The 23,860-nt window shown below is 44.2% G+C and overlaps 1 protein-coding gene across 2 annotated transcripts; it reads left to right on the top strand.

Annotated features, from left to right (window-relative positions):
• The first annotated feature begins 1,406 nt into the window (after positions 1–1,406).
• On the top strand, positions 1,407–23,852 carry MTMR10 (myotubularin related protein 10). 2 transcript variants are annotated; one of them, XM_058155867.1, is made up of 16 exons: positions 1,407–1,623; positions 3,643–3,703; positions 7,979–8,115; positions 9,624–9,696; positions 9,857–9,999; positions 12,290–12,380; positions 13,082–13,262; positions 13,496–13,583; positions 14,520–14,608; positions 15,266–15,396; positions 15,874–15,943; positions 16,303–16,373; positions 16,848–17,017; positions 17,546–17,716; positions 18,086–18,268; positions 19,051–23,852. In XM_058155867.1, exons 1-16 carry the CDS (start codon positions 1,570–1,572, stop codon positions 19,648–19,650), a joined length of 2,313 nt encoding a protein of 770 aa, XP_058011850.1. In that variant the 5' UTR covers positions 1,407–1,569; the 3' UTR covers positions 19,651–23,852. The 2 variants fall into 2 exon arrangements, with proteins under 2 accessions (XP_058011850.1, XP_058011851.1); XM_058155868.1 differs by lacking the exons at positions 1,407–1,623; positions 3,643–3,703 and having other exon boundaries at positions 8,098–8,210; positions 9,857–9,998; positions 12,288–12,380.
• The last annotated feature ends 8 nt before the right edge of the window (positions 23,853–23,860 follow it).

Here is a 23,860-nt window from a genome sequence, read left to right as displayed (position 1 = left end):
ATTTAAGTAAGAAAGGACTTGGGTTTAGTGGAATGTAGAAGTTAATTTTTCACCCAGAATGGGCCAAAGGTTTACAGTTATTTTTTTGGAATGTCCATTTGTGAAGGGAATTCCCCAGGGCTTTTCATTAGAAGTCCATAAGCAGTAAAAATATCTTAGTGTTTTCCAATCTTGGCCACTTTCAGTAGGATGGACTTCAACCCCAGAATTCCCCAGCCTGAATGCCATCATTTCTAGACAAAAAGAGCCACACAGTCCCTTGGAGATGGGGTGCTGTCTCTTAGACCAGTTTTTCTCAACCTCAAAAACTTCAAGATGGGTGGACTTCAACTCCCAGAATTCCCCAGCCAATTCAGGAAGGGATTCAGAAGGGACTTCTTGCTTGCAATTTTCTCTCTTTCTTGTTCGCTCTGTTCTTATGTCCATTCTGTTGCAAACATAGCTACGCCCATCCTGAGATGTCCAGAAAAGTTTCTCCTCTTAAAAAAACCCAGGTTGAAATATAAAATTGCTAGTGTTTTTTTGATGTCTGTGTCTTTAAAACTGCCAAAGAAACCTCTCTGAAGAAAATCCAGGATGGGTTTGAGTGCGTGGGATGAAGGCTGCCAAAGGCAAGGAGAACATTTCCCACATCCAGCTGAGCCTTCACATGGCCGGGCATTTTGTTGTTTTAACCCAGGGGTCAATTGCAACTTTGGAATTGAGGGCTCATGCCGGTTTAATTGGAAAATCTGCCAGACTCAATGAACATCTAAGATGCAAAGCTGTCACGTTTGCCCTATAGGAATTCAAGAGGATGCTGAATGCTTTTAAACTACAGAAACTCATGAGTGTTGCATGCATGTCTCGTTTTTCTTTATTTAGAGCTCCTTCTGAGTTTATTTGGGGGTCCCAGATTTGGATTGCAAAATCCAGAGGACCCCTAGAGGGCAGCACCTGCACACCCACCAAGAATGACTTTGCTGCCACCTTTTGGCCATCCTAATGCTAGCAGTCCAGATCTAGCAGCCCTTCTTTCTCTGAAACTGAACTTTTAATCCTGTTTTTCCCACCTAAAACCGCGTTTCTCAAACTTGGCCACTTTAAAGTATATGGACTTCAACTCCCAGAATTCCCCAGCCAGTATGATTGACCTGATTTAGCATCACATTTAAAAATGGAGAGGAGAAAAAACAACAACATCTGAATCTTTTTGTCCCTCCCGGTCTGCCGTCTGCCAGCACCGCCTCCTTCGCGCGGCCTTCCCAGTCCACCCAGAGACTCTCCCCGCGGTTGCTAGGATACAAAAAGAGGCGGAGCTTCCTCCGCGCTCCCGGTTGGCTGTGCCGTCGCGGTGAGTCCTCCCCTCCCGTCGGAGGCGTGGCTTCGCAAGCCTGAGGCGCTTTTTCCCCTCCAGCTGCGCTCAGTCGCTCCGCCGCCTCGGCCGGAGGAGGCGGAGCGGGAAGGGGTGGGGTGCGTTCGCTGCCCTGCCCAGCAAGGTGGGGCCTCGAACCCCGCCCGGCGCTGCCGGGGAGAGCGACCAGGGCCGGCCTGCCTGCCTGGGGACCCGCCGCCTCCGCTTCCGCCGTCATGTTCTCCCTCCGAGCCCCCAAAGCCACCTTCAAGTCGTACCTGTTGCCGCAGGTAAGCGCCGGGGGTCCGTCTCGCGGCCCGGAGCCGCCTTCTCCACCCCCCCACCCCGCCCCGTCTCTCCTTCCTTCCTTCCTTCCCTCCAGGCCCAGGGCCCACGGGGGTCGACTCGCCCTCCCGCCTCCCTTTGTCCCCCTGCGGGTCCGAGAGACTCACCTGGCGGAGCCTCACCTGTGCTCGGAGCGGGGTGGGGGTGGAAGGGACCCTTTGCTCCCCCCCCAGCAGACGCTCGCAGCCCCCCCCGGGGGGGAAGGGTCCCTCTGCAGACGAGCCCCTCCATGCCCATCCCTGGGAGGGGGGGGTCTTTAAAAGCCTCCCCCCCCCGAACCTCCCCCGCTGCAATTGCAAGAGGCGGCAGTGACTCACCTGCTCTCCCAGATGCCCCCCCTCCTCCCGCCCTCGGGCCCCCTAAGCCCCTCGGAAAAAAGACCCCTTTTCCTTCGCCCCTCTTTGGGCAGGGATCGCCCCGCATTAATTGCAGGCAGTCCCGCAATTGCAAGGACGGGGAAGACCCCCCCACACACACACCCGTGGGTGCCCCTCTCACTTAAGCCCCCTACCTGGGTCTTGGGTGATGGGTGTGGGGTCTCTTTGGAAGATGCCCCTTTATTTCCAGGCTTGGCCATAGGGAGACTTTGGCTGGACTACTGCCAACCCAGGGAGATCTCCGGTTAAACACACACACACACACACACACACACACTGAAAAAATGTGCACGGCTTTTCTTTAACAGGGCCGTTTTTATTCCGGTTAGCAAAGCTGCTTTCTTAAGAGCCGCTTAGCCAGGAGAAAAGGCCAGCAATTGCATCAGGTGGTATCTGAAAGTTATGGGAGGAAAACAAATATTAGTCCATTCAGTTGATGAGATCGGAGGAATAAACACACCGTGGAACCAACAGTTTGCCTTGGAGGGATTTCGTGCCTTTGCAACATTAAAGGAGGGTGTTTTTTGTTTTGGTCATAGTTGCCTAATGAAATAAACACCCTGGAAAGCAAATTCCTATTTGGCCTTGTGGATTTGCAGCTCCTGTTTAAATTCTCCACCTCTTTAAATTCATTAGAGCGTCAACCCAGAGTTTGCTTGAGGTTCAAAATGCAACTGATACCCTCTTTAAAAAATGAAGATGAAAATGTAGATTAGGGTCCAGAAATGCACTGTTTTCATTGTCAGGCTCAAAGTGTGCAAAGAACTAATTGTATTAACAAGCCAAGGTGTTATTTTTGGAAAGGGTACTTCAGAATGAAAGAAGGAGCCTTAAGGATAAATAAAGCAGCAAGCTTTAATGTGGGAGCCTCTGAACTCCAAAACATTTGGATGGAGTTGGCTGGTTTTAAAAGAAGTGGGGTTGCTGTCACCACAAAGTTCACAGACACAAAGGAAAGCGGACACCAGGGTGGCTCAAACCGGCTTGGTCACTTTTATGAGTCACTGAATACTCCAGTGTTACGGTGGGTGCTTTCTGAACTCGGTTGTTGCTCTGTCCCTACAGTTGTTTCTTAACCCACTTTAAGATGGCTGGACTTCAATACCCAAAATTCCCAGCCAGCCTAGCACAGGTAGACCTCAACATACGACCGCAATTGGAACTAGATTTTCTGTTGTTAAGGAACTGGTTAACTAAGTCGTGCCCAGCGTTAATGACCTTTTTGGTCATGGTTGTTATACTAATATACTGCAGTTCAGTAAATCAGGCCATGGTTAAGTGAATCTCGCACACACACACACACACCCTGACATCTGTTGTGGGAAGTTGGCTGGGAAGGTTGCAGTTGGTGATTATGTGACCCCAGGATCCTGCAAGCATCATAAATGCCAGTTGCCAAGTGCCCAAATTTTAAATCGCATTGCCTGGGGAGGCAGCAAAAGTTGTAGGTGTGAGGACTGGTCCTAAGTCACGTTTTTCAGTGCTGTCGTAACTCCAAGCAGTCACTAAACGAATGACTGCAAGCCAAGGACTACCTGTGTATTTTATTTATGGTTGCACGTTTGCCCTTCTCCTCCTGTTTTTCAGGCTGAAGACAAGATCATTCCGGAGCCTCGACTTAAGAAACTGGAGCCTGTCCTACTGCCAGGTAAACATTCCAGACAGGTGTCAGAACAGGCTTTGCACCCCACAGGATTTTCTGCCGGAACATATTTCTGAGCCTTTAAGAGATTGCAAGGCTCAGGTTGTTCCTTAAGGGCCTGTTTTCCTTTTTTTTGGCATTTGTTGCTCCTTTTTCAAACCACAACGTTCCTACTTTCTTTGTATGGCCAAGCGTGAACGTTGTACCTTTTGGGCTTTTTGTTCTACCTATTGCAACAGCTCACCTGGTCCAGGGCAGGTTTGTTCCTTCCTTCGAAGACCCTCTGGCTTTCAGAAATGGTCCTTTTTAAACAATACATATTGGGGATTCATTTGCCAAACTTGATCTCCTGCTTTTGAGCAGACGGCTTCAACCAATTTCACGAAGGAAGAAAGGAGAGCGGTATTCATTTCTTTGCCAGTTGGCACTGGGTGCAAAATTAAATCGCCTGGCAGGCTTGTGACCTTTATTTCTGCAAATAACCAACGGGGATGGAGGAGGATTGTGCCTGCTTCGGCCTGACAGCAAAGTCGAGGGATTTTCTCTTCTCCAGCTGCTCAGTTATCTCCTATAAAATCCCCCAAAGCTCATTGGGGAAGGAGAAGCTGCTTGCTACGAATCAGGAAGAAATAAAAGACCATCTAATAAATGTCTGCCGGTATTTATTGGCTGGTTTTGGATGCACAGATATTTTGCATTAAATTTGCAAAGAGTTTAATGCAAGCTGAAAAGAGAGCTTCGAGCATTGAAGATATTTTTCTTAATGTTTTCTTGCTCTGAATGGCCAGTTGGAATAAGAATTCTGTAGGCTACGCCAGTGTTTCTCAACCTCGGCAGCTTGAAGATGGGTGGACTTCAATTCCCAGAATTCCCCAGCTAACAACTTAAAGATCGGTGGATTTCTGGGGAATTCTGGGAGTTGAAGTCCACCCATCTTAAAGTTGCCAAGGTTAAGATAAACTGGCTTAGCCTTTCAGTTGTACAGAGTGATGCTTGTGTAGATTTGAACTTTGGAAGTGACTTTTGAGTTACTTGAGCAAAATCTTTTAACGGAGTAATCATGCTACCAGCCGAGAGGAGCTTCCCCTGCTTGTACCTCTCTTGCATTGATGCTCAGTGACTTATTGGCATTTGGTTTCTCTACCTGTGTCCTTGGACTTTCCTAGTCCTGGCCATAGGAAGAGAGGGAGCAGATGCTGGATTGTGATCTGCTAAGATCTCAAAGGAATCTTGTACAGGCAGGGGCACCTTATCTTGAAAATCCTAAGCCGCTCAGCTGTAAATTTAAAAAGGATGATGTAATTTTTCAGAGAAACATTGCCTTTATGGGGAATGTGTTTGCGTAACAAGGGGAGAGGGGGAGAGTGATATTCTTAAATTGTCTGAGGGGAGAAGAGGATCTTCTCATGCTGAATTATTGGGCAATGTAAAAGCAAAAATACCCCTTTTGAGTTAACTCTGAACCTTATCTTCTTCTGGCAGTCTTGAAGGTCACAAGTGTGTGCTTCTATCCTCCCTTCTTACAATCATGCCCTTCCTGGTTTTGCAATGCTTTCTGTGAAGCCTGTTAGATCTGGAGTCATTGAAATAAGTCCCAGCTTTTTCAAGGTTTCTGCAGGTAACTCTTTCCATAAGGTGGGCAAGAATATTTGGTGGGCATCTCCATGAGATCACCACAGTAAAGCTCCATTGGCAGGAGATTTTAAAGTTAGGGTTTTAAGCACATTTTCCACACAAATACTATATAATCCTGGTGGACTGCCATGTGTCCAGGATCGTCAGCTAAAATTTGCACACTGCCAAGATTCGCTTACGGTAACCTTGCAATCAAGTAGAATTAGTTCATCTAATCAGTGTTTCCTTGCCTGGCAGAGCTGGCATCAATCTTGCAAATCTGAAAGTTCAAACTTCCACCCTGGGACTTCAACTTCCAGAATTCCTCAGCTAGCTAAGTTGCCAAGTTTGAAGACCCCTGACCTAGAATGTGAGGTCAATGGAGGACGTTCCTCTTCATTGCTTACTAAATTCGCTGTGCTTTAGACATCAGATATTTTTGTTGGAAACTTACCCATGAAAACATTGACTGCAGAATTGTACAACATCAACCTAAAATGCAGGAAGGGATCTGTGACCTGTTATTGATCCTACCCTTCTGCTTTCCTAAGGAATGAGCAAATAAAGTTTTAACAGATTTAGTCAGCATTAACAAATGTGAAGTCTTTAATTGGTACGTAATTGTCATTGTTCTCCACTGTCAAGTAAAGTCTTTTTCCGTTGCTTCTATTGTCAAACGCTAAGCAGATATAAAGTTTATAATCCTGCAGCCCAAAGACGGCTTTACAGAAGCCAGATTCTTTGGCTGGAATTTCCTTTTCCATCAGCTCTTTGTTATAATTTAGTAGGGTCAAATCAACAAGTGCATTTATTCTTCTTCAACCTCAAGGAAAATGGTAGCACTTCCTGAAAATACAAAGCATGGGACAGATACGTTCATTCCACCCAGAAAATGCAAATACACTCATATTTATAGGTCATTTTCAGCATGCAAGCTTTTCTGCAGTGTGAATGATGTAAATGAAGTTCAGAAGCATTGGGGATCAGATCTCCACCGAACCCCAATGATTACAGAACCGTAGAGAACTGGGACTTATTTGACTTGCCCAAGACCGACTCCGTTTACTGACCGCGAGCCCCACTTTGAATTTAAGGCTACCGGATCCCCCTTTTCATCTCTCCTCAGCTCTGCATTCCAGCCTTTTTATGTCAGATGCTAACTTGTTGATATTTCCTGTGTTAGACCTTTCTGGAATTTCCTGGTTGATGTTAAAAGTACAATGCTCAAGTCGGGTGTTAACTGAGGACAAACTGTGTTCGATCATTGTAACCAAGACTGGAAGCCTCTCTCATTGCAAAACCCCATCTCTCTGCCCAGCTAAATCATTTCCTTTTCTTTCAAGAATGCAGCATCTAATAAATCGGAATGAATAAATAAACACATTGATATGTGTTATGAAATTCAGAGGCTGCCTGCACTTCTTAATAATTTGCATCTGAGCCAGAGCTCAAATTTCCCGGTAAATCTTTGTTCTAGGTATTTGTGGCTTTGATTTATATGGACTTCGGGTGGCTCTTAATTCTGGTGTGGATTCTGCAGATATAACTGTGTTGCTGGGTGTTGTTGGGTTCTTGGAAAACAAATGCAGCTTTTTTTTTGCCTCTGACATCTCTGTTTGAGTCATTTGCACATGATTATCATTCAGTGCTTGGAACAGCTTGTGCTAGCAAACGGAAGGAGAAGGGAGCCGGACTGTGGCTAAATTTAGAGTAGACATAATGTTCAAATACCTGCAAATGGAGACTTTCAGATTGTATTAAATTGTTCCTGAAGAGCATTTTCTCACTTTCGGTCCTTCTAAGTTTGAGATTGAGGAAATAGAAAAATATTTAAAAATGAACTATTCTTTTGGATTGGCATTTTATGAATGAGGAGTAAAGCTTAATTATTCCTAAGTGGGTTTGCAAGAAAGCATGGGCCACCTGCAGGTTCTTTTGAAGATGTGAAACTCCATTAAGCTCTGGGTCAGCAGCAAAAACAGTTTAGCCCTTTAAAGTTCCTCCCTTTAAATGTGAGATGAGATTTTCATTGCTTAAAAGCTTTTAAACTTCCTTTCTTTGAAAACATAATTGGTCCAACTGGGACAGGATGAGATAAATAATTTAAAATCAATCAATAAAAGTAGACCATGCTTTAGACATTGGGATTCTTAGAAATAAGTTTTTAGTAGGGCACATCATTACTTCAGATTCAGTTTCGAAAGGACACAAGGACCCAGATGGAGCGTCTTTCTGTAACCCTTTAAAGTAGCTTCATCTTTTCTTAGACTCCCAAGGAAGCAGTGGAGGACAACAAAACAAGCCGAGTAAAGATGCAGCTGCTTTAAAGAGAAGCAAATCCAAAGTTTGTACAGCACTAGTTTTTAATCCATTTTTGTCGAGCGACATTCTGAAGTCACAAGTTCAGCTAATTTAATTCAGAGCTTCTTCACTTTGGCTCCGTGGAGATTCTTTGGAGATCCATGGATGGGTTTCAGAGGGTCTGTGAACGTGGAAATGGGAGGATAAGGGAAGATTCCCCTTTATTTTCATCATTTAATTTTCATTTTTGGCAAGGAGTCCATAGATTTCCTCAAACGTCCCCGTGGCACAAACCACCATTAAGAACCGCTGATTTCGTTGAAGATTTCATCCAGGGATCCAACCAGCTTTCTTTTCTCTCTTCAGGCGAAATTGTGGTGAACGAAGTGAACTTTGTGAGGAAATGCATCGCAACGGATACAAGCCAATACGACCTTTGGGGAAAACTGGTCTGCAGCAACTTCAAGATATCCTTCATTACAGATGACAGCCTCCCTCTCCAGGTCGGTTGGATGCCACAATCTGGACAGGAGCATGCAGAAACGATGGTTTCACTTGGCAAAATGTCTGAATCCTCCAGGCCACGGTTGTCCCAAAGGTGCTTTTTCTTTTTTTTCTTTTTTTTTTTTGTCAAAAGGCAACTGGACTTCCTTCCTTCCTTTCCTTGAAGACGTTTCACTTCTCATCCAAGAAGCTTCTTCAAGACAGAACTGAAGAACTGTGTGGAATCCTTGGGCTACCAGAAACCTCACAGGGTCTTCTAGTCCAGGGGTCTTTTAGTCCAGGGGTTTTCAGGCAGAGCTGAAGAAACTTCTTGGATGCAAAGCGAAACGTTTTCAAGGTGGTGGTGGTGGGAACACACACACAAAAGTCCAGTTGCCTTTTGAAAAAGCACCTTTGGGTTTAATTTGGCAGCTCTGGCGACGTTGGGGGTTTCCCCATTTTCTTTTGTAATACCCTGTGTGGAATCCCCACACGTGGCCAGGAGATTTCCTCTCGTAGACAAGTAGAGGAAACCCTCTTTGAACTCAGCTTTTCAGTCCTGCAGTTCTCATTTTGCAATACAGCACAGGGAAATAACCCGATGAAAAATATCCAGATTTTGCAAATTCTGCTGCCTGGTATAGTTACCTCGTTTCCCTGAATTCGCTCTTTGAAAGTTTAACAAAGGCAGATAGTTATATAGGTAATTTTTGGAGTGGGGGGAATGTGTGTGAAGGAAAAGGAAGCAAGCACTTTTTTAAAAAAAGAAAGAATCTTTAAAATATTTAAGCCCCTGGGGCAGGGGGGTTGGACTAGAAGACCTCCAAGGTCCCTCGTAGCCTTAGGATTCTGTATAGGTTGTTTTTTAGAAATACTTTATACAAAACTTCACAGTATGGATATGGACGCTGAAATTAAATGAGGACTTATTAGTATAAATAAGAATGGAACCAAAGGAAGTGCTTTCGAATGACTTTGGAAAGAATCCCAATGTCAGGTTGAGATTCTGAGATGGAAAATCTGGAATCCGACAGTATCTGGGCAGCTGCATTAGTTGCGAGTCCAAACAATCAGGAATCAGGGATGGGCGATTTTACAAGAATCACAACTTTTTCCTTCAGATTTAAATCATAATATATGTGACTACCTGTGAATTACAGGTAGTCCTCGACTTACGATCACAATTGAACTGATCACAATTTTTGTTGCTGACCGAGACTGTGGTTAAGTGAATTTTGCCTCATTTTTCGACCTATCTTGCCATAATTGGTAAGTGAATAACTGCCGTTGTTGAGTGAGTCATGCTTCCCCGTTGACTTTGCCACCCGCCGCCATTGCTATCGGATCGGGCGATCTAATCCGAACCGGGAGCATTTCACCCCCTGGTCTGGATATCTAATAGCATTTCCTCCCCCCACCCTTTTAAAAAAATCCAGAGCCAAGCTAATTTTGTCCTTTGTGCAAGCAAGACACAACTAAAATTAAGGTCGTTCATGCATTTTTCCTGATGGCCTCTCTTCTATTTCAGAAGTTCCAGTACAAAAATCTTCTCCTTGGAGAACACGATGTGGCCTTGACGTGTGTAGAGCAAATCGTCACAGGTAAAAGGATAAATGAGTTGCTAAAAACTCTGCTAATGAGGAACTGAGTGCAGAAATGGATAAATTGCAGAAACAACAATCCATATTAGCAGCCTTTATATCAGGCATGAGTTTTAGATGTTTTTGTTTTCTCTCACGCCTCTTCCCTCCTTTCCCGCAGTGAATGATACCAAGAGGAAACAGAAAGTCTTAGGCCCCAACCAAAAGCTGAAGTTTAATCCAACGGAATTAATTATTTACTGCAAAGACTTTCGGATTGTCCGTTTTCGTTTTGATGAAGCCGGACCGGAAAGTGCAAAAAAGGTATCGGGTCTTGAATATCTAGAGTCGAAATCGCAGGCTGAGGGAAGTGTTGAACGAAGGAAATCTTTTTGCACACTGTTAATGGTGGGAAGGAGGAGAATTGAACCCACTCATCGAATAATAGAAATTTAATAAATAAATAATCAATAAGTAACTCAGATCTGCCATAAGGATTGACTGTCCTCTACATCCCCAATTCCTCAAAAAAGCAGTTGTGAAAATTGATAAGTAGCTTCTCCCTGGTTGGTGTCAAGAATTTTCCTGGCAGATGGTTCAACCTTCTTCTGCATATATATAAAACCTCCCAGATGAATCTTTGAGCTTAGGTTAAAAAAAAAAGGTGGGGGGAGGGAAGGGAAAGAACAAGAAGACCATTGAATGTGGCATGTGCCACTAGTTGGCACCTTGGTTTAAATTTCTCATACAGCTGTGTGTTTAAGCAAGGTTTTTTTCTTCTTCTCCAGCTGGTGGAAACTGTAAATATCTTAACATCCTGAAGCAGACATGAACTGAGTTAATCTTATTTAATGGCCCAAAATAGATTTTTTTCCCCCCTCACAAAATGGAAGCATAGAATACAAAGAGACTTTTCAGCGTGTTCCTCACGTCGGTGGTTGCAAATGTTGATCCTGGCCAATGTTACTAAAGTTTAAACTCACAACACGTACAGTGCAAATAATTTGGGTTGTGTTGCTTCTGGCGCTTTTGCACCAATCACGTACCTGTGAACTTGTGCGCACACCATCAGGGGAGTGGAAGACCGTACACATGTCAAGGAGTGAGAAATTATTACTTCTAACATGGTGGATGATTAGCTTAAAAATCTGGGCAAAAGCCAAGTGTCACATGTCCTTAGCTAGCTGGTATATTTTGGATGGCTTCCCATGTCAAGATTAGTTAGATAGCCTCATGGGTTGACTAGCTTGTTAGTTCCTTGGCAGAGAGAGAAGTCCTGGCAGTTCCCATATTTCCTTATGATTTAATCAATGCAGGAAATGCATATTTTTCTTCAACTGAGGGAACATATAAACAGTAGGCTTTGACCCTTCTCTAATCCTCCAAGACAGGGTCTCCAACCTTGACAATTTTAAGACTTGTGGACTTCAATTCCCAGAGTTCCTGGCAAAGCTGGCTGAGGAACTCTGGAAGTTGAAGTCCACAAGTCTTAAAGTTGCCAAGGTTGGAGACCCCTGCTCCAAGACATCTTAGCAGCTTTTGGCTCGGTCATTTTTCCCAGCACAGGCCTGATTTTTTGAGCCATCAGAATAAAATCAACATGGCTGTGATCCTTCTTAACAACCATCTGCCTGAGGAGCAACCTGAAAGCAGCTTTGGCGATCAGCTGCAGGGTATTTTTAGCTAGAAGACAAGGTCCCATGCCAGAGACATCTTCTCAGCTTTCCATATCACGTCTGTGTTTCGGCTTGCTCCAGTTCTCTTGGGTCCTGGGATGGTGTTGATGCTACTCAGGTTCCAGGCTTTGTAAACTTGGTTGAAAACAGGACCTGGTTGGTTTGATTTGGGCTTAATGCCTTAACACCATCGCCATTATTGACTTACCGAATAAACCAGGCTTAATGAAATATCAAATCTAAGCCTGGTTCTAATCTTCCAGAAAGAGGCAGATGATTGCATGAATACCCTTCCAGAAGAGAAGTGAAAACAGAGGAGGTTGTCTACGCAGAGTCCAGCTGAGTGGTGTGGGACACAGAAAGCACATTTTTTTCCTTTGGCTCTCCTTTAGGAATGATCCCCCCTTAACTCTGATTCTCAGCGTATTTCATCTGAGCTGCTGCATTCTCAGAAAGTAGGAACTGAAAGCTGAAACAGTCACTTTCAGCCCAAGATTTTTTCCCCAAGCTTCCCTTTTTGCACCCTAAGCGCTTCAGAAAAATAAGGACATGATTAATCCGTGAAATATTTTCTCCCGGTAGACAGAAAAAATGTTGACCTTTTTCCTTTTCCGTGACACACAATGGAAGCCATTGGCAGTCTTGGCCACTAATAAGAAGTGGCATCCACTAAAATCCATGACAAAGGCGTTACTGTGCGCAGTTGCTCTTGTGGGCATCAACAGCTAACAAGTTCGCCTTTTTTTTTCCCTTGCAGGGTGTGGGGAAGGAAATCAAAAGTTGCAGGCATTCCTAGAGCCAACCCATTTCTGCTGATTTTGGTGGTTGTTTTTCTGCCCCTTCTTCGTCATTTCTGGCCATGAAAACAATGTGTAAGGGGTTCTAGCTTGCTTGTTCTCATCTGAAGATCGTTCCTCTTTTTCTTTCTCCGCCTTCAGGTTTGTCTTGCAATAGCACACTATTCACAACCAGCAGACCTCCAGCTGCTCTTCGCATTTGAATATGTGGGCAAGAAATATCACAATCCAGGTAAACGGGAGACTTATTAGATGACTCAACCACTTTCTGCCCAGATCTTGCTGAGTTGGGTGGCAACCATCTCCACTTAGTGGCCAGCCTATCAGTTAGTTCAATTTTCCAGAAATGTCTTTTGGGGTGGATGCAAGTTTTATTACTTCTAGAACTAAGACCTTCAGAATAATCTCCGGAGCTTGGGAATGATGTGATTTGAATGTCACCCCGTTAGTTTTATTCTGTATTGGGACCAGATATTATAGAACAAGTGGGGAAACGGGTCCATCCCAGCTTTTAACATAAACCATACTGATTCTGCCATGAAGTTATGGGAGACCTTTTGTCCTATCAAGAACTTTTGAGTGCAGATGGACAAAGTGACCTGCACAGCCCCAAACCAGGAGAAACCTGGCAACAGTTAAAGAATCGGGGAAACTTAGCCTGGGGATCACTGCAGTTAAACAAAAAAACCTCACTCTGGTTTACGGCAGGGGTCTCCAACCTGGCTGGCTGAGGAACTCTGGGAGTTGAAGTCCTCAAGTCTTAAAGTTGCCAAAGTTGGAGACCCCTGGTTTACGGTATTTAAATTCATCATCTCCTCTGTTAAAAATCACCAGATTGAATATTGATCGCTCTCAGTTTTTCTTTTAAAACCCCGGGCCTCTGTGCGTTTCGATTCTGAAATGAAAATACTCTTCTGGCTTTGTTTCTTCCAGCAAAAAAGGTGAATGGAATAGACCCAGGAGGAGGAGGAGGAGGAGGAGGTGGTGGTTATGGCATTCATCACCAGACTCCCTTGTTTGAAACGTTCTCAGACTGGGATAGGGAGATCAAGAGGACGGGAGCATCCGAATGGCGTGTCTGTTCAGTCAATGAAGGCTACATGATCTCCACCAGGTAAATCTGGATAAGAAAGAGGCAGGATCTCTGGGAAATGGAGGACACCCCCTGTTCTTCCCATGAGCTCTTCCCTTCAGCGATGACAACTGGTGTCCCTTCAGAAGGAGAAAGCATCTTTGGGTGGCTAAGATGTCTTGCAAGGCTCCTTATTTTTAAGAACTTGGGATTCAAGTGACCGACTTCACACTTTGAAAGATGAATGAGTTTTTCTCTCTGTTTCCTTTCTGAAGTCTTCCAGAATATTTTGTGGTGCCCTCCTCTCTGGCGGATCAAGATCTGAAGCTATATTCTTACTCCTTCACCGGGCGACGGATGCCGGTAAGTGTGAAGATGAAGTGATTACTTTTTCCTTCTTTTTTTCATATTTATTTATTTATGTAACATTCAATTTTGATCAAACAGTGTGTATTCTGGGTACAATTATGTTTGGATAGTCATATTTATACCTCATTATATTTAGTCATCGCCATCATATTAATATAACATTATAATATAATAACCTTAATACTTAACATTTAACATCTTCTTGAACGACTCTCCTCTGTACCGTTTCCTCCCTTTGTATCTCTTCCTTCCTTTCTTAAGGGTCAAAGAGGCAGAAGGGAGAGGGGGGTATTACCAGGCTGAGAGAGGCTGGTCTGATGAGTGTCTCTTCTTTTTTTACTAAGGGGCCCCCGTGCCACCAACCCCCTCGCCTCATAGTGCACGTTGGGATCCAAAAGGCTCAGAAGTTTGGTAGCACTTTTTAAAATCAATGTTATTGAAAGGCATAAGCTTCTTAAATCTGTGAGTTGGAAAGGATGCAGTCAGGTTCTTGATGTTTTGACACCATAGATCAGTGTTCCTCAATCTTGGCAGCTTGAAGATGGGTGGACTTCAACTCCCAGAATTATGGGAGTTGAAAGCCACCCAACTTCAAGCAACCAAAGTTGAGAACCACATCCCTAGATTAATCCTTCTCCTGCTCTGAGGCCAACTAGGAAGACATGGAACATAATATAGCTGTGTTGGGATGGATGGATGGATGGATGGAGCAAAGATCATCAAGAGATCCACAAAAACTAATCCAGGTCCCTACTCTTTGCCCTGTTATTAAGCCTCTGAAAAACCCACTTTCAGCAGTTCTCAAGCACTTTTTGAATCTTCTGTCTGTTGCAACCAGTTGAAAAAGAAGACAGGTTCTTAAGATGCTGTTGACTTTCTCGGGGCGTGTTGTGACGTATGGAGCTTACTACTTCTGCCTTGGTTTCCCAGATGTGGTGTTGGAACCATTCCAATGGGAATGCTCTGGTGAGAATGGCCCACATCAAGGACAGCCTGCAACAACGAAAAATAGACCAACGGTAGGGATTGCGATGGCCGGCTTTCATTTATCTTGTTTTCAATCTAATTTTCTGCCCAATCTGAGAAAGCAGAGAGACAAAATAAAAGCGAGATCAACCATTGACCGGGATGGTTTAAGATCTCCTGCCTTGAGCAGAGACTTCCAACATCCCTTCCAGCCCTATGATCCTGTGTTCCTTTGGCTTTCTGTTTGACGGGCTCCTCTTAAAGCTACCATCTCCCTGCAGATAACCAGTGGTGAAAATTGCAGATATATGGATGGATGAGTGGGTGGGTGGATGGATTGTAGAGCATCAGATTGAGGAGAACTGGCTTATTAAGTTTCAAGGGGTGTCCTCATCAATCATTGAACCCTGTTTCACATTGTCAAGTCTTCACAGAAAGGCCAGATAGTTGACCCAGAGTTCTGAAGTATGGGGAGATGGGCCCACTTCTCTTATCCCCACCCGGCTGTGGCCAACTGGTGCTCCCTAGCAGGATATTTTTTGAGCCTGTGGTTGGGTGTGCCCTTGCCCACAGGAAGCAGCTTGAGGAGGGAGGGGAAGCTTGCAGCTGTACTCTGGGCTGAGAAGGGGCTTTGGGGCCAGCTGTGGGGTGAAGCCATCATGAGACACTTCTAAAAATGTCCTCAGTACAATTTCTCTTTTTTCCTGCAGGATTTGCAATGCTGTCACCAGAAGTCATCCACAGAGGAGTGACGTTTACAAATCTGACTTGGATAAATGCCTGCCAAATGTTCAAGAAATCCAAACGGCTTTCCTCAAACTGAAGCAGTTATGTGTGAATGGTAATGCCCTCTGAACCCGAGTTGGTCCTTGTATTGCCAAAGAGGCAGACAATTTGAGACAAGCAGATTCCATGTAAAACATATTAAACTTCCCAAAGACCAGTCCAAAAAGTATTATTGAAATAACACCGAGCAGCATCTGGTAGCAACCACTCTCCAATCATATTAAGTCGTGAGATAAGAAGAAGAAACGGCTTCTCTAAATATATACCCCAGATTATTTTTAATTCTGAAGACCCAGAGAACATAACCGCTGGAGGGTTGCAGTATCATTTCCACTTTCCTTCATGTCAACTGAAAGATGAATGTCCAGATTTGGGTCCCATCTCAGCCTAAAGCTTTAAGTATCTATCTACAGCATTATTTTGCGGGCAAAAAATTAATCTGGTTAATATTTACCATATTTTTGGTAGGGCCACCCATAGGCTTAGTTGAAAGTTCTGGAGGAATTGAAAATAACTTCTCTCTTTGTCTCAGAGCCTTTTGAAGAAACTGAGGAGAAGTGGCTGTCCTTGCTGGATAATTCACGTTGGCTGGAGTACGTGAGGTAGGTAAAGGGAGGCTCAGCCAATCTCATAGTACAACCATGTTGTACTCTTGACAATAAAGGTTTCGATTGAATTTGAACTTGAAGAGGTCGGGATCTTCTGTCCAGGAAATCTGGAGGGCCACTTTCCATAAAAACAATGTCAAATAAAGAGTTAAAAGCTATATAACTTGCAAACGATCCACAGAAAGAATCTTACCTGCACCACTTGTAGAAGACCCTAATTCTGAAAAACCCGAATCTCTTTCTCGGGAAATCAGATAGCCAGGCATTTAAGCTAACATTTCTGGGAATTTTGCATGGTAATTAACCTATACGTTCATCTAAGGTAATCTAGATTTTGGGATCTCTTGATCTAGAATCTTCCTGAAGCTTTCTGCAGAACTGGTCTACATGCTGGACAGCAAACACGTTTCAGTCATTTTGCAAGGTAAGCTAATCTGTTTTGCAAAATCGTCTTGATGCTCATGCAGCCTCTTTATATGGCCTTAACTAAGCATTTATAACAAAATTACTTAAGGGAGTGTTGACACCATAATCTGAATTAATTCTTCCAGTTCTTTCGCGTAGACTTAACTTTACTCCATGCCATAAACAGAACTCTGTTCTTCTCTCATCCAGCATTCATCTGAGTCCTTCGGGAGAAGGGCGGTATAGAAATTAAATTATAAATAAATAAATAAATCTGGTATAGAGACACTTAAACCAGATTTATTGCATACGGTTGACGTTTTGATGAGCTGTGTAGGCATTTGAAGCTGGTTTCTCTCAATGTCCATGAAATTTGATACTCTGCAATAGATGTTTATGTTTCTAGAGAGTCACCTGTTCAGCAAGGGCTCTGGTTAAGTTCTACAACACCGGAAAGCAGTTTTGTGTTAAAAACACACCCTTTCTTCCACAGAGGAAGAAGGGCGAGACCTGAGCTGCTGTGTGGCATCTCTTATCCAAGTGATGTTGGATCCCCATTTTCGGACCATTGCTGGATTTCAGAGCCTGATTCAGAAGGAGTGGGTCATGGCCGGACACCCGTTTCTGGACAGGTGCAATCACTTGAAGAAATCTGACAAAGAGGTAATAGGATGAATAAAGCCCCAACTTGAAGAAATATCTAAGGGTAGTTAGCTAGGCGTTTCTCCACTCAGAAAAGGTAATTCTGTGATTAGTCCAAGAGGGGAGAATGGGCAGGGGACACAGAGGAACAAGGGACAAATCCAGTGTGTATCGACCATCCTGATCAGAGCTTGAGCCCTTGTGATCCAGTCAAGTGCCTGGTGGATCAATGCAAAAATGCTTCGACCAAGACTTTTAATGGTGGAACTTAGCGAATCTTTCTTGATCTTCCCACTAAAAAATATATGGAGTGCCAAACCTGCTTCACACTTGGATGGAAACCAGTAAGAAATCCCAGAGCTGTTGGGGGACACTAGGAAGTATGAAATGATATCATTAAAAAGGCCACAGGAAGCCAACTCATGGTTGACTCCATAAAGTCACTAGAGTCGAACTCAACCTGAAGAAGCTTCATTTCTTTTGCAGTCAATTTAGGCTTCTCCAGAGATTTTATTTATCTGATCAGTTGTCTCCTCCTCCCCCCTCTAGTCTCCTTTGTTCCTGATGTTCCTTGACAGTGTCTGGCAGCTGCTTGAGCAATACCCGTCGGCCTTTGAGTTTTCCGAAGCCTACTTGACCATATTGTACGACAGCACACGGATCTCACTGTTTGGTACTTTCCTCTTCAATTCTCCACATCAGAGAGTAAAGCAAAGCACGGTGGGTGCAACATACGACCGACCAATTTAAGACGGCAGACACCTGAGGGTCAAACCGTGGGGCAGCATTGAAATGTGTGAAGGGCTTGACCTTACCTGGACTCAGGAGAATATCTGTCGTGGTGATGCAGGTGTGATGGTTGTTTCTGCACAGGCGTGTTGTATTTCAGTAGAGCTTTTTCATTGTGTAGTTTACACTTTCAAGGAAAGGGTAGTGTGTGAGGCACAGAACCTTTTGTGCTGTGGAATTGTGATGATGCTGGACTTTTGATTTTAAACCTTTATCGGTCTTAGAGTGGACTTAAATCTCAACTCAAGGAAGGGGGTCTTGGTTGCTTCTTTCGACATCTTTTCGTTTGGTTGCTTCCAGGAATTTGCCATCAGCAAAAATATTCAGCTGGGTGACGAGAAAGGCCTGAAATTCCCCTCCGTTTGGGATTGGTCCCTTCAGCTCACGCCGCGGGATCGTCTGCTCTTTCACAACCCCCTGTACATTGGGAAGAGCACACCCTGCGTGTGCAACGGGATCGTGAAAACCTTTAAACGGTCAAAGGTAAGAATGGGGCGAAGTGACCGACTTCTAGGACCCCAATTTAGGCAAGTCTCTTTCAAGCATTTCCTTCCTGTGTTGACCCCCCACATCTGAAGTGGCCTGTGCAGGACTCACTAGGAAGATCAGAAAACCAGCTCCACGGGAGAGGCTAAGATTATTTTGATGGAGATTGGCTGTCGTGACAACTTTGTGCTGGACTTTCCCTTCTCTTATACTTCTGTGAATTAGGGAGGTGTCTATTTGAGCCCCTTCATAATATTATTTGCCTGTTGCAGACTTTAGATGTGTTTCTCCCATCATTGCTTGTCTGTCTGTCTGTCTGTCTGTCTGTCTGTCTGTCTGTCTGTCTGTCTGTCTATCTATCTATCTATCTATCTATCTATCTATCTATCTATCTATCTATCTTCCTTACTCTCTCTATGGAATTCAACTCTTGGAATTTCCCATGCTGGCTTCAACTCCCCATGAATTCTAGGAGTTGAATCCACATGTCTTAAAGTTGCCAAGGTTAAGAATCACTGCTATACATAATCTGCCTCTCCTTATAACAGATGAATCTGGCCTTTCCTGCCAGATCTTTCACGGTCATATGGGATCCCCAATATGTTATTGGAGGTCTTACTTTAGGGTCCTGCTGTGGACGTGCAGAATTCTTAGCCATGGATCGTACCTGTAATTTCCTTAATTGCATTTCTTGATTCAATTAACATGAAACCCATCATAATCCGGTGCAGTGAACCATGAGAAACTCAACCCATTTTATTCCCCCTTTCGCTCCCCAGAAGAACTACAGCTCAACCCTCAGAGGCTTCCCATCTTCCCTCAAGAACGGCATCATCAACGAACAAGACTTCTTCCCCAGAAGGAACTCCCTGATCCTCAAACTAAAACCCGACTTCCTTCACCACATGGATAACACTACCAACGGCATGGAACAGTATTTCCGAGACTGGTTCTCCAAGCCAGCGGACCTTCACGGTGTGATCCTACCCCGCCTCTCCAGGACACAGATCAAACTCTGGAAACTCTGCTACTTCCGTTGGATCCCCGAGGCCCAGATCAAGCACGGGGGTTTCATCACAGCCTTTCACAAAATCTCTCTGTTGGCCGACGAGGTGGAATCCTTGAACCGGAGCTTGAGGCAACACAACGGCAGCCCCCCAGTGTTGGCCAATGCATCCGAGCAGGACCAGAGCCGCCTGTATTTCCGAGCCCACGGGCTTAATGACGGTCCCACCACGCCCGACTTTCTCTCTTCCGCTTTTCCATTCTCCCCCGTGGGCAACCTTTGTCGGCGCAGCATCCTGGGCACACCCCTGAGCAAATTCTTGAGCGGTGCCAAAATCTGGTTGTCCACGGAGACCCTTGCCAACGAAGACTAACCCTGGGAGCGAACGAAGAAGAAGAAACAACGTTGGTCTTAACCCGACACTGCTAGCCAGAAGCTGTCCTGACTTTATAGGCCGCGTTGATGTTTTTGCACAAAGTATTTAAAGGCAAAATCCTCATGTTTTCATAATGCACAGAATATTATTATTATTATTATTTTTGTTTCATTTTGTTTTAATGTTGCAGCCGATCCGTTGATCGTCTTGTCTTAGTTTCACCCGGGATTCTTCCTGCTGTCTTGGTTGATAGGGAAGTTGATTCACCCTCTTTGATAACACCCATCCATCAAAAGTTGGGCATCATGTTTCGTTTCTGTTTTGGGAGGTTTCCTCTTTTGGAGTTGCCAGCTGAAGCCTGCAGCTTGACAAGCGGGATGAAGGAAGAGGAACAGCAAAGAAAAGGAAAAAAAAAGAGAGAGATTTGCAGGGTGACAAACCAGTGCAAAATACTAGAGCAATGTCGTCCCGTTCTCCTCCCCCCGCCCCCCCCGCCCCGGTGATAGAACAATCCCATGATGACTTCAAAGTTCACTTTGCTGTGAATTTCAGCCAGAACTTTTACCCTTCCATTGAAGTAATTTTAAGTTTAAGTTAATTTAAGTTTACGCCTCCCCTTTGGTCATCATGGTTATGTTTGGCCCAGCTCTCTTATTTATTTATTTAGGCTTTGAGGTTGCCTTGTAGTTTACAAAAATCTGCCTCCCGAATTGCGTACGCTGCCAATGAGTTGTTGCTGGTGGGACGGTTGGTGTCTCTTAGCTGATTAAAATCAGGAAACGAGAACAACAACAACAAAAAAACCTAGCTGGAGAAATCTTACGTCTTTAACCTGGTTAAAGGGTAAAGAGAAACAACTGCCCATATTGGCTCCAGACATCGTGGTTTGAGACCGTTCTATCAGCATGTATGCAAAAAACCAACATTTTTTTAAACACTAGCCTTAAAAGTGCCTTTTCTTGCATTGACCATTAGTATTTGTCCGGAACTCAGTTACATTCATTTGATAAGCTAACATTTTGCCTCTTGATGATGTAGCCTGTTTCCAGTCTCCTTCATAGTGATTTCTGGGGGTGCTTTAAGGATTGTGATCCTCTAGCCAGGAAAAGAAATCTTAACTGACAGATTGATAAGTATTACTGACTGTGAATGGGCCTTGAATGGGTTGGTTAGAATCAGCATTCTTGGAAGGAAACATTGTTTTATATACAGTTATGGACTCTTTTTTTTCTTTCTTTCAGTTTAGTTCAGTGTTTCTCAACCTTGGCTACTTTTAAGGTGGTGAACTTCAAACTCCCGGAATGGCTGGGGAATGCTGGGAGTTGAAATCCAACCGTCTTCAAGTTGCCAAGAATGAGAAATGCTGATTTAGGTTGAATTCAACCAAAATGTTGGTTGAATTTGTTTAGGGCCCCTGATTGCAGACTCTGACGGGTGGTGTGCAGCATGGGGGGATTTTAAGAAGATTTGGGGCAATCTGGACATGCCAGGGACATCCAGTCATGTGTCTTGTCTGAGTGGGTAGACATTTGTTTTCTGCCATCCGGTAGATGGAAGGCCTAGTCAGGAAGCCATGGAAACCTAGCCTGTTTTGTGAAACGGATAGCTCTCTGGAAGATGGCTTGCGTTCAGCTCCTTTGGGAGAAGATGACACCCCCAGTGGTTCTCAAATATTTGTGATACTGGCATTGATCCAACAGTAGACAAATAGCACATCGTTACAGTTCTGCTGTTGGGACAAGGAAGGAAGGGCTCCTGCTTGTCCCCCTTCCCCACATGCTCCGTGTGGGGCAATCTGGGAACCGAGCGTGCCATAGGCAACCTGTCTCACTGATCCCTGTTGAATTGGGGTCCCATTATCCAGGCTGTTAATGATCTCCTCCCTTCCCACCCCTGAATTTCTACAGTGGGTCACCCAGCTGTTGATCCTTCAAGGACATTAATTACATAACTGAAGTCTTTATCTTAATCATCTTCAATGGAGCAAAAGTTTCAATTTTCCTGCTCTTGAGCTTCTTACTTCCAGGATTTTTCGTAGGAGTGGGAGAAATCACTTCCTTTTTACTAAGGTGACTTTCTTACGGATTCTCTACTTAACGCTTAATAGTCTTAATGGCATTTCAGATGTATCAAATTTTGCTAATTAAAGCGGGATGAGTATATATATTTTGCAAAAAGAAAAGAAAAAACGGTAACCACGTTAAGGTGATTCACTTTTGAGATGTGTATTGTACGCCTGAACCCTCTTTTTAACAGGAATTTTTTAATTGTGCATTTTTGTAACATGTGACTTTTACTTTTTTTTAACCCTTGTGGGATGGTAGAACTTTGCCTTTGAAATAGTTGCCCTGATCAAATGGAAAGAATTCGTGTGATGGTCGTGTGTGAAGCAGATATAGGACAGGGGTCTCCAGCCTTGGTCCCTTTTAAGATGTGTGGACTTCAACTCCCAGAGCTCCTCAGCCAGCAAAGCTGGGAGTTGAAGTCCACAAGTCTTAAAGGGACCAAGGCTGGAGACCCCTGATATAGGAGATTAACTAGAATTAGGTAGACCTTTGGTTACCCATGTCAGGACATCTGTTGATTTGGCAGGAAAGAGGCCTCATGAAATAAGCATTATTTACCGTTAAGTCATCGTGCTTAGCAGGAGAACCTGACATGGGGTCTCGGACCATAGAATCTTAATTAGTCTTAAGTGAAAATACCTCTTTGAAGTGAACATGGTGATCAGGAATGAAGGGAAGTTGCGAGAGAATCACCCTTGGGAACCTGTTGGCCTTTCAGATGGTCTAAATGATCTTTTTGGGTGCCGATGAAGACTTCTAAAACCAGGCTTTCCGACCAAGCATCTTTTAAGACGTGTGGACTTCAACTTCCAGTGTTCCCCAGCCAACTTCTGGTAGTCGACGTCTACACATCTTAAAAGTTTCATGGTTGGGAAACCTTGGGCTAGAAGTTGTTTGGCTTAGCAACCTCTGAAGCCTCCACAAATCCCATCCTTTTCCTGGGCACAAGTTGTTCAGATGTGATGGCCCAACTCTCAAAACATCCCAGACTGATCACCTGATTGCGGTAGCTCTGCCAGTGCCTTTGTGTGCCATGTGGTGATGTGGAGAAGATGAGATAGGGTGGTTGATTGAGGTGGATGGCTGCTCCTTGGTCTTCATCCTGGACAGGACAAAAGGGTCCTTTTCCCCAAAGAAGGAATTGTTAGGGAACTCCAGAAGATAGTAGAGCTTCTCTCAAGGTTTTAATGCCCATCGTAGACTTGAGAAACAAGGAGCAGCTGCCTCGAGACCATGAATGGTCTGTTTGTCAGTCTGGCTCTTCTCTTACCTTCTGCCAACTCAATGGCGCTTGTGAACTTAAAGTAGGGGTGGGGATTCCTCCCCAAACACCAGTGAGTAGCCCCCATATCTTAACTCTTTTTCAAAGCAGGTACTTTCCACGGTGAAGTTTTTGTAACTGCAAAACAAGAGATGGCTATTTTTGTACGTTTGTTTAATAGCAAGAGGGCTGCTTGAGCTGAAGGAGGCGGTTGCTGTAATTAAACTGTGTAAAAATAATAATAATTAAAAAAAAACTCACCATTTTTGATACTGTCAAGTAGATTGTAGCTGCTGCGTGCCGGAAGGCGACTGTGGGTGTTTTTTTTTTCTTGGGTGTATAATTTTCTTAGGCAGATCAGCAATCCTAAAGATGCGATTCACCCTGGCAGAAGGTCCTTCCTTTCAATTCTGGTGCTTTTGCGTGTCCTTCCTGTTAAATTCTGCCTTTTTTTTCTTAAGTGTATTTTAAAAGTCAACCATGCTTGACTTTTTTTTTTGCAAGGAAAAGTAAATTAAGCTATCAGGAAAGTGGAATTCTGGACTCTTTTATGAAAATGGGACTGGAGAGAGAAATCCCATTTTTTAAAAAAAAATGCTTTTGGAAGAGACTAAAGCAGAGTTGTCCATCCTTGGCAACTTTAAGTTTAAGACTTCAACTCCCAGAATTCCCCAGCCAGCATGAGGGAATTGGCTGGCTGGGGAATTCCGGGAGTTGAAATCCACGAGTCTTGAAATTGGAGACCCCTGATCTAAAGTGTTGATGTTCCTAAGCAAAGGTCTGCTTGAGCACAGCAGAGCTGACAAGGAGAACCTCCTTCCATCTGCCATCATGTATGAAATTGCAAATAAATGAGACTTACTAAAAATCAACCTGCCTT

Source organism: Ahaetulla prasina, chromosome 13, assembly GCF_028640845.1.
Source record: "Ahaetulla prasina isolate Xishuangbanna chromosome 13, ASM2864084v1, whole genome shotgun sequence".
Taxonomy (NCBI): domain Eukaryota; kingdom Metazoa; phylum Chordata; class Lepidosauria; order Squamata; family Colubridae; genus Ahaetulla; species Ahaetulla prasina.
The sequence above is the reverse complement of the archived record's forward strand: the minus strand, read 5'-3'. Positions and strand labels throughout refer to the sequence as shown.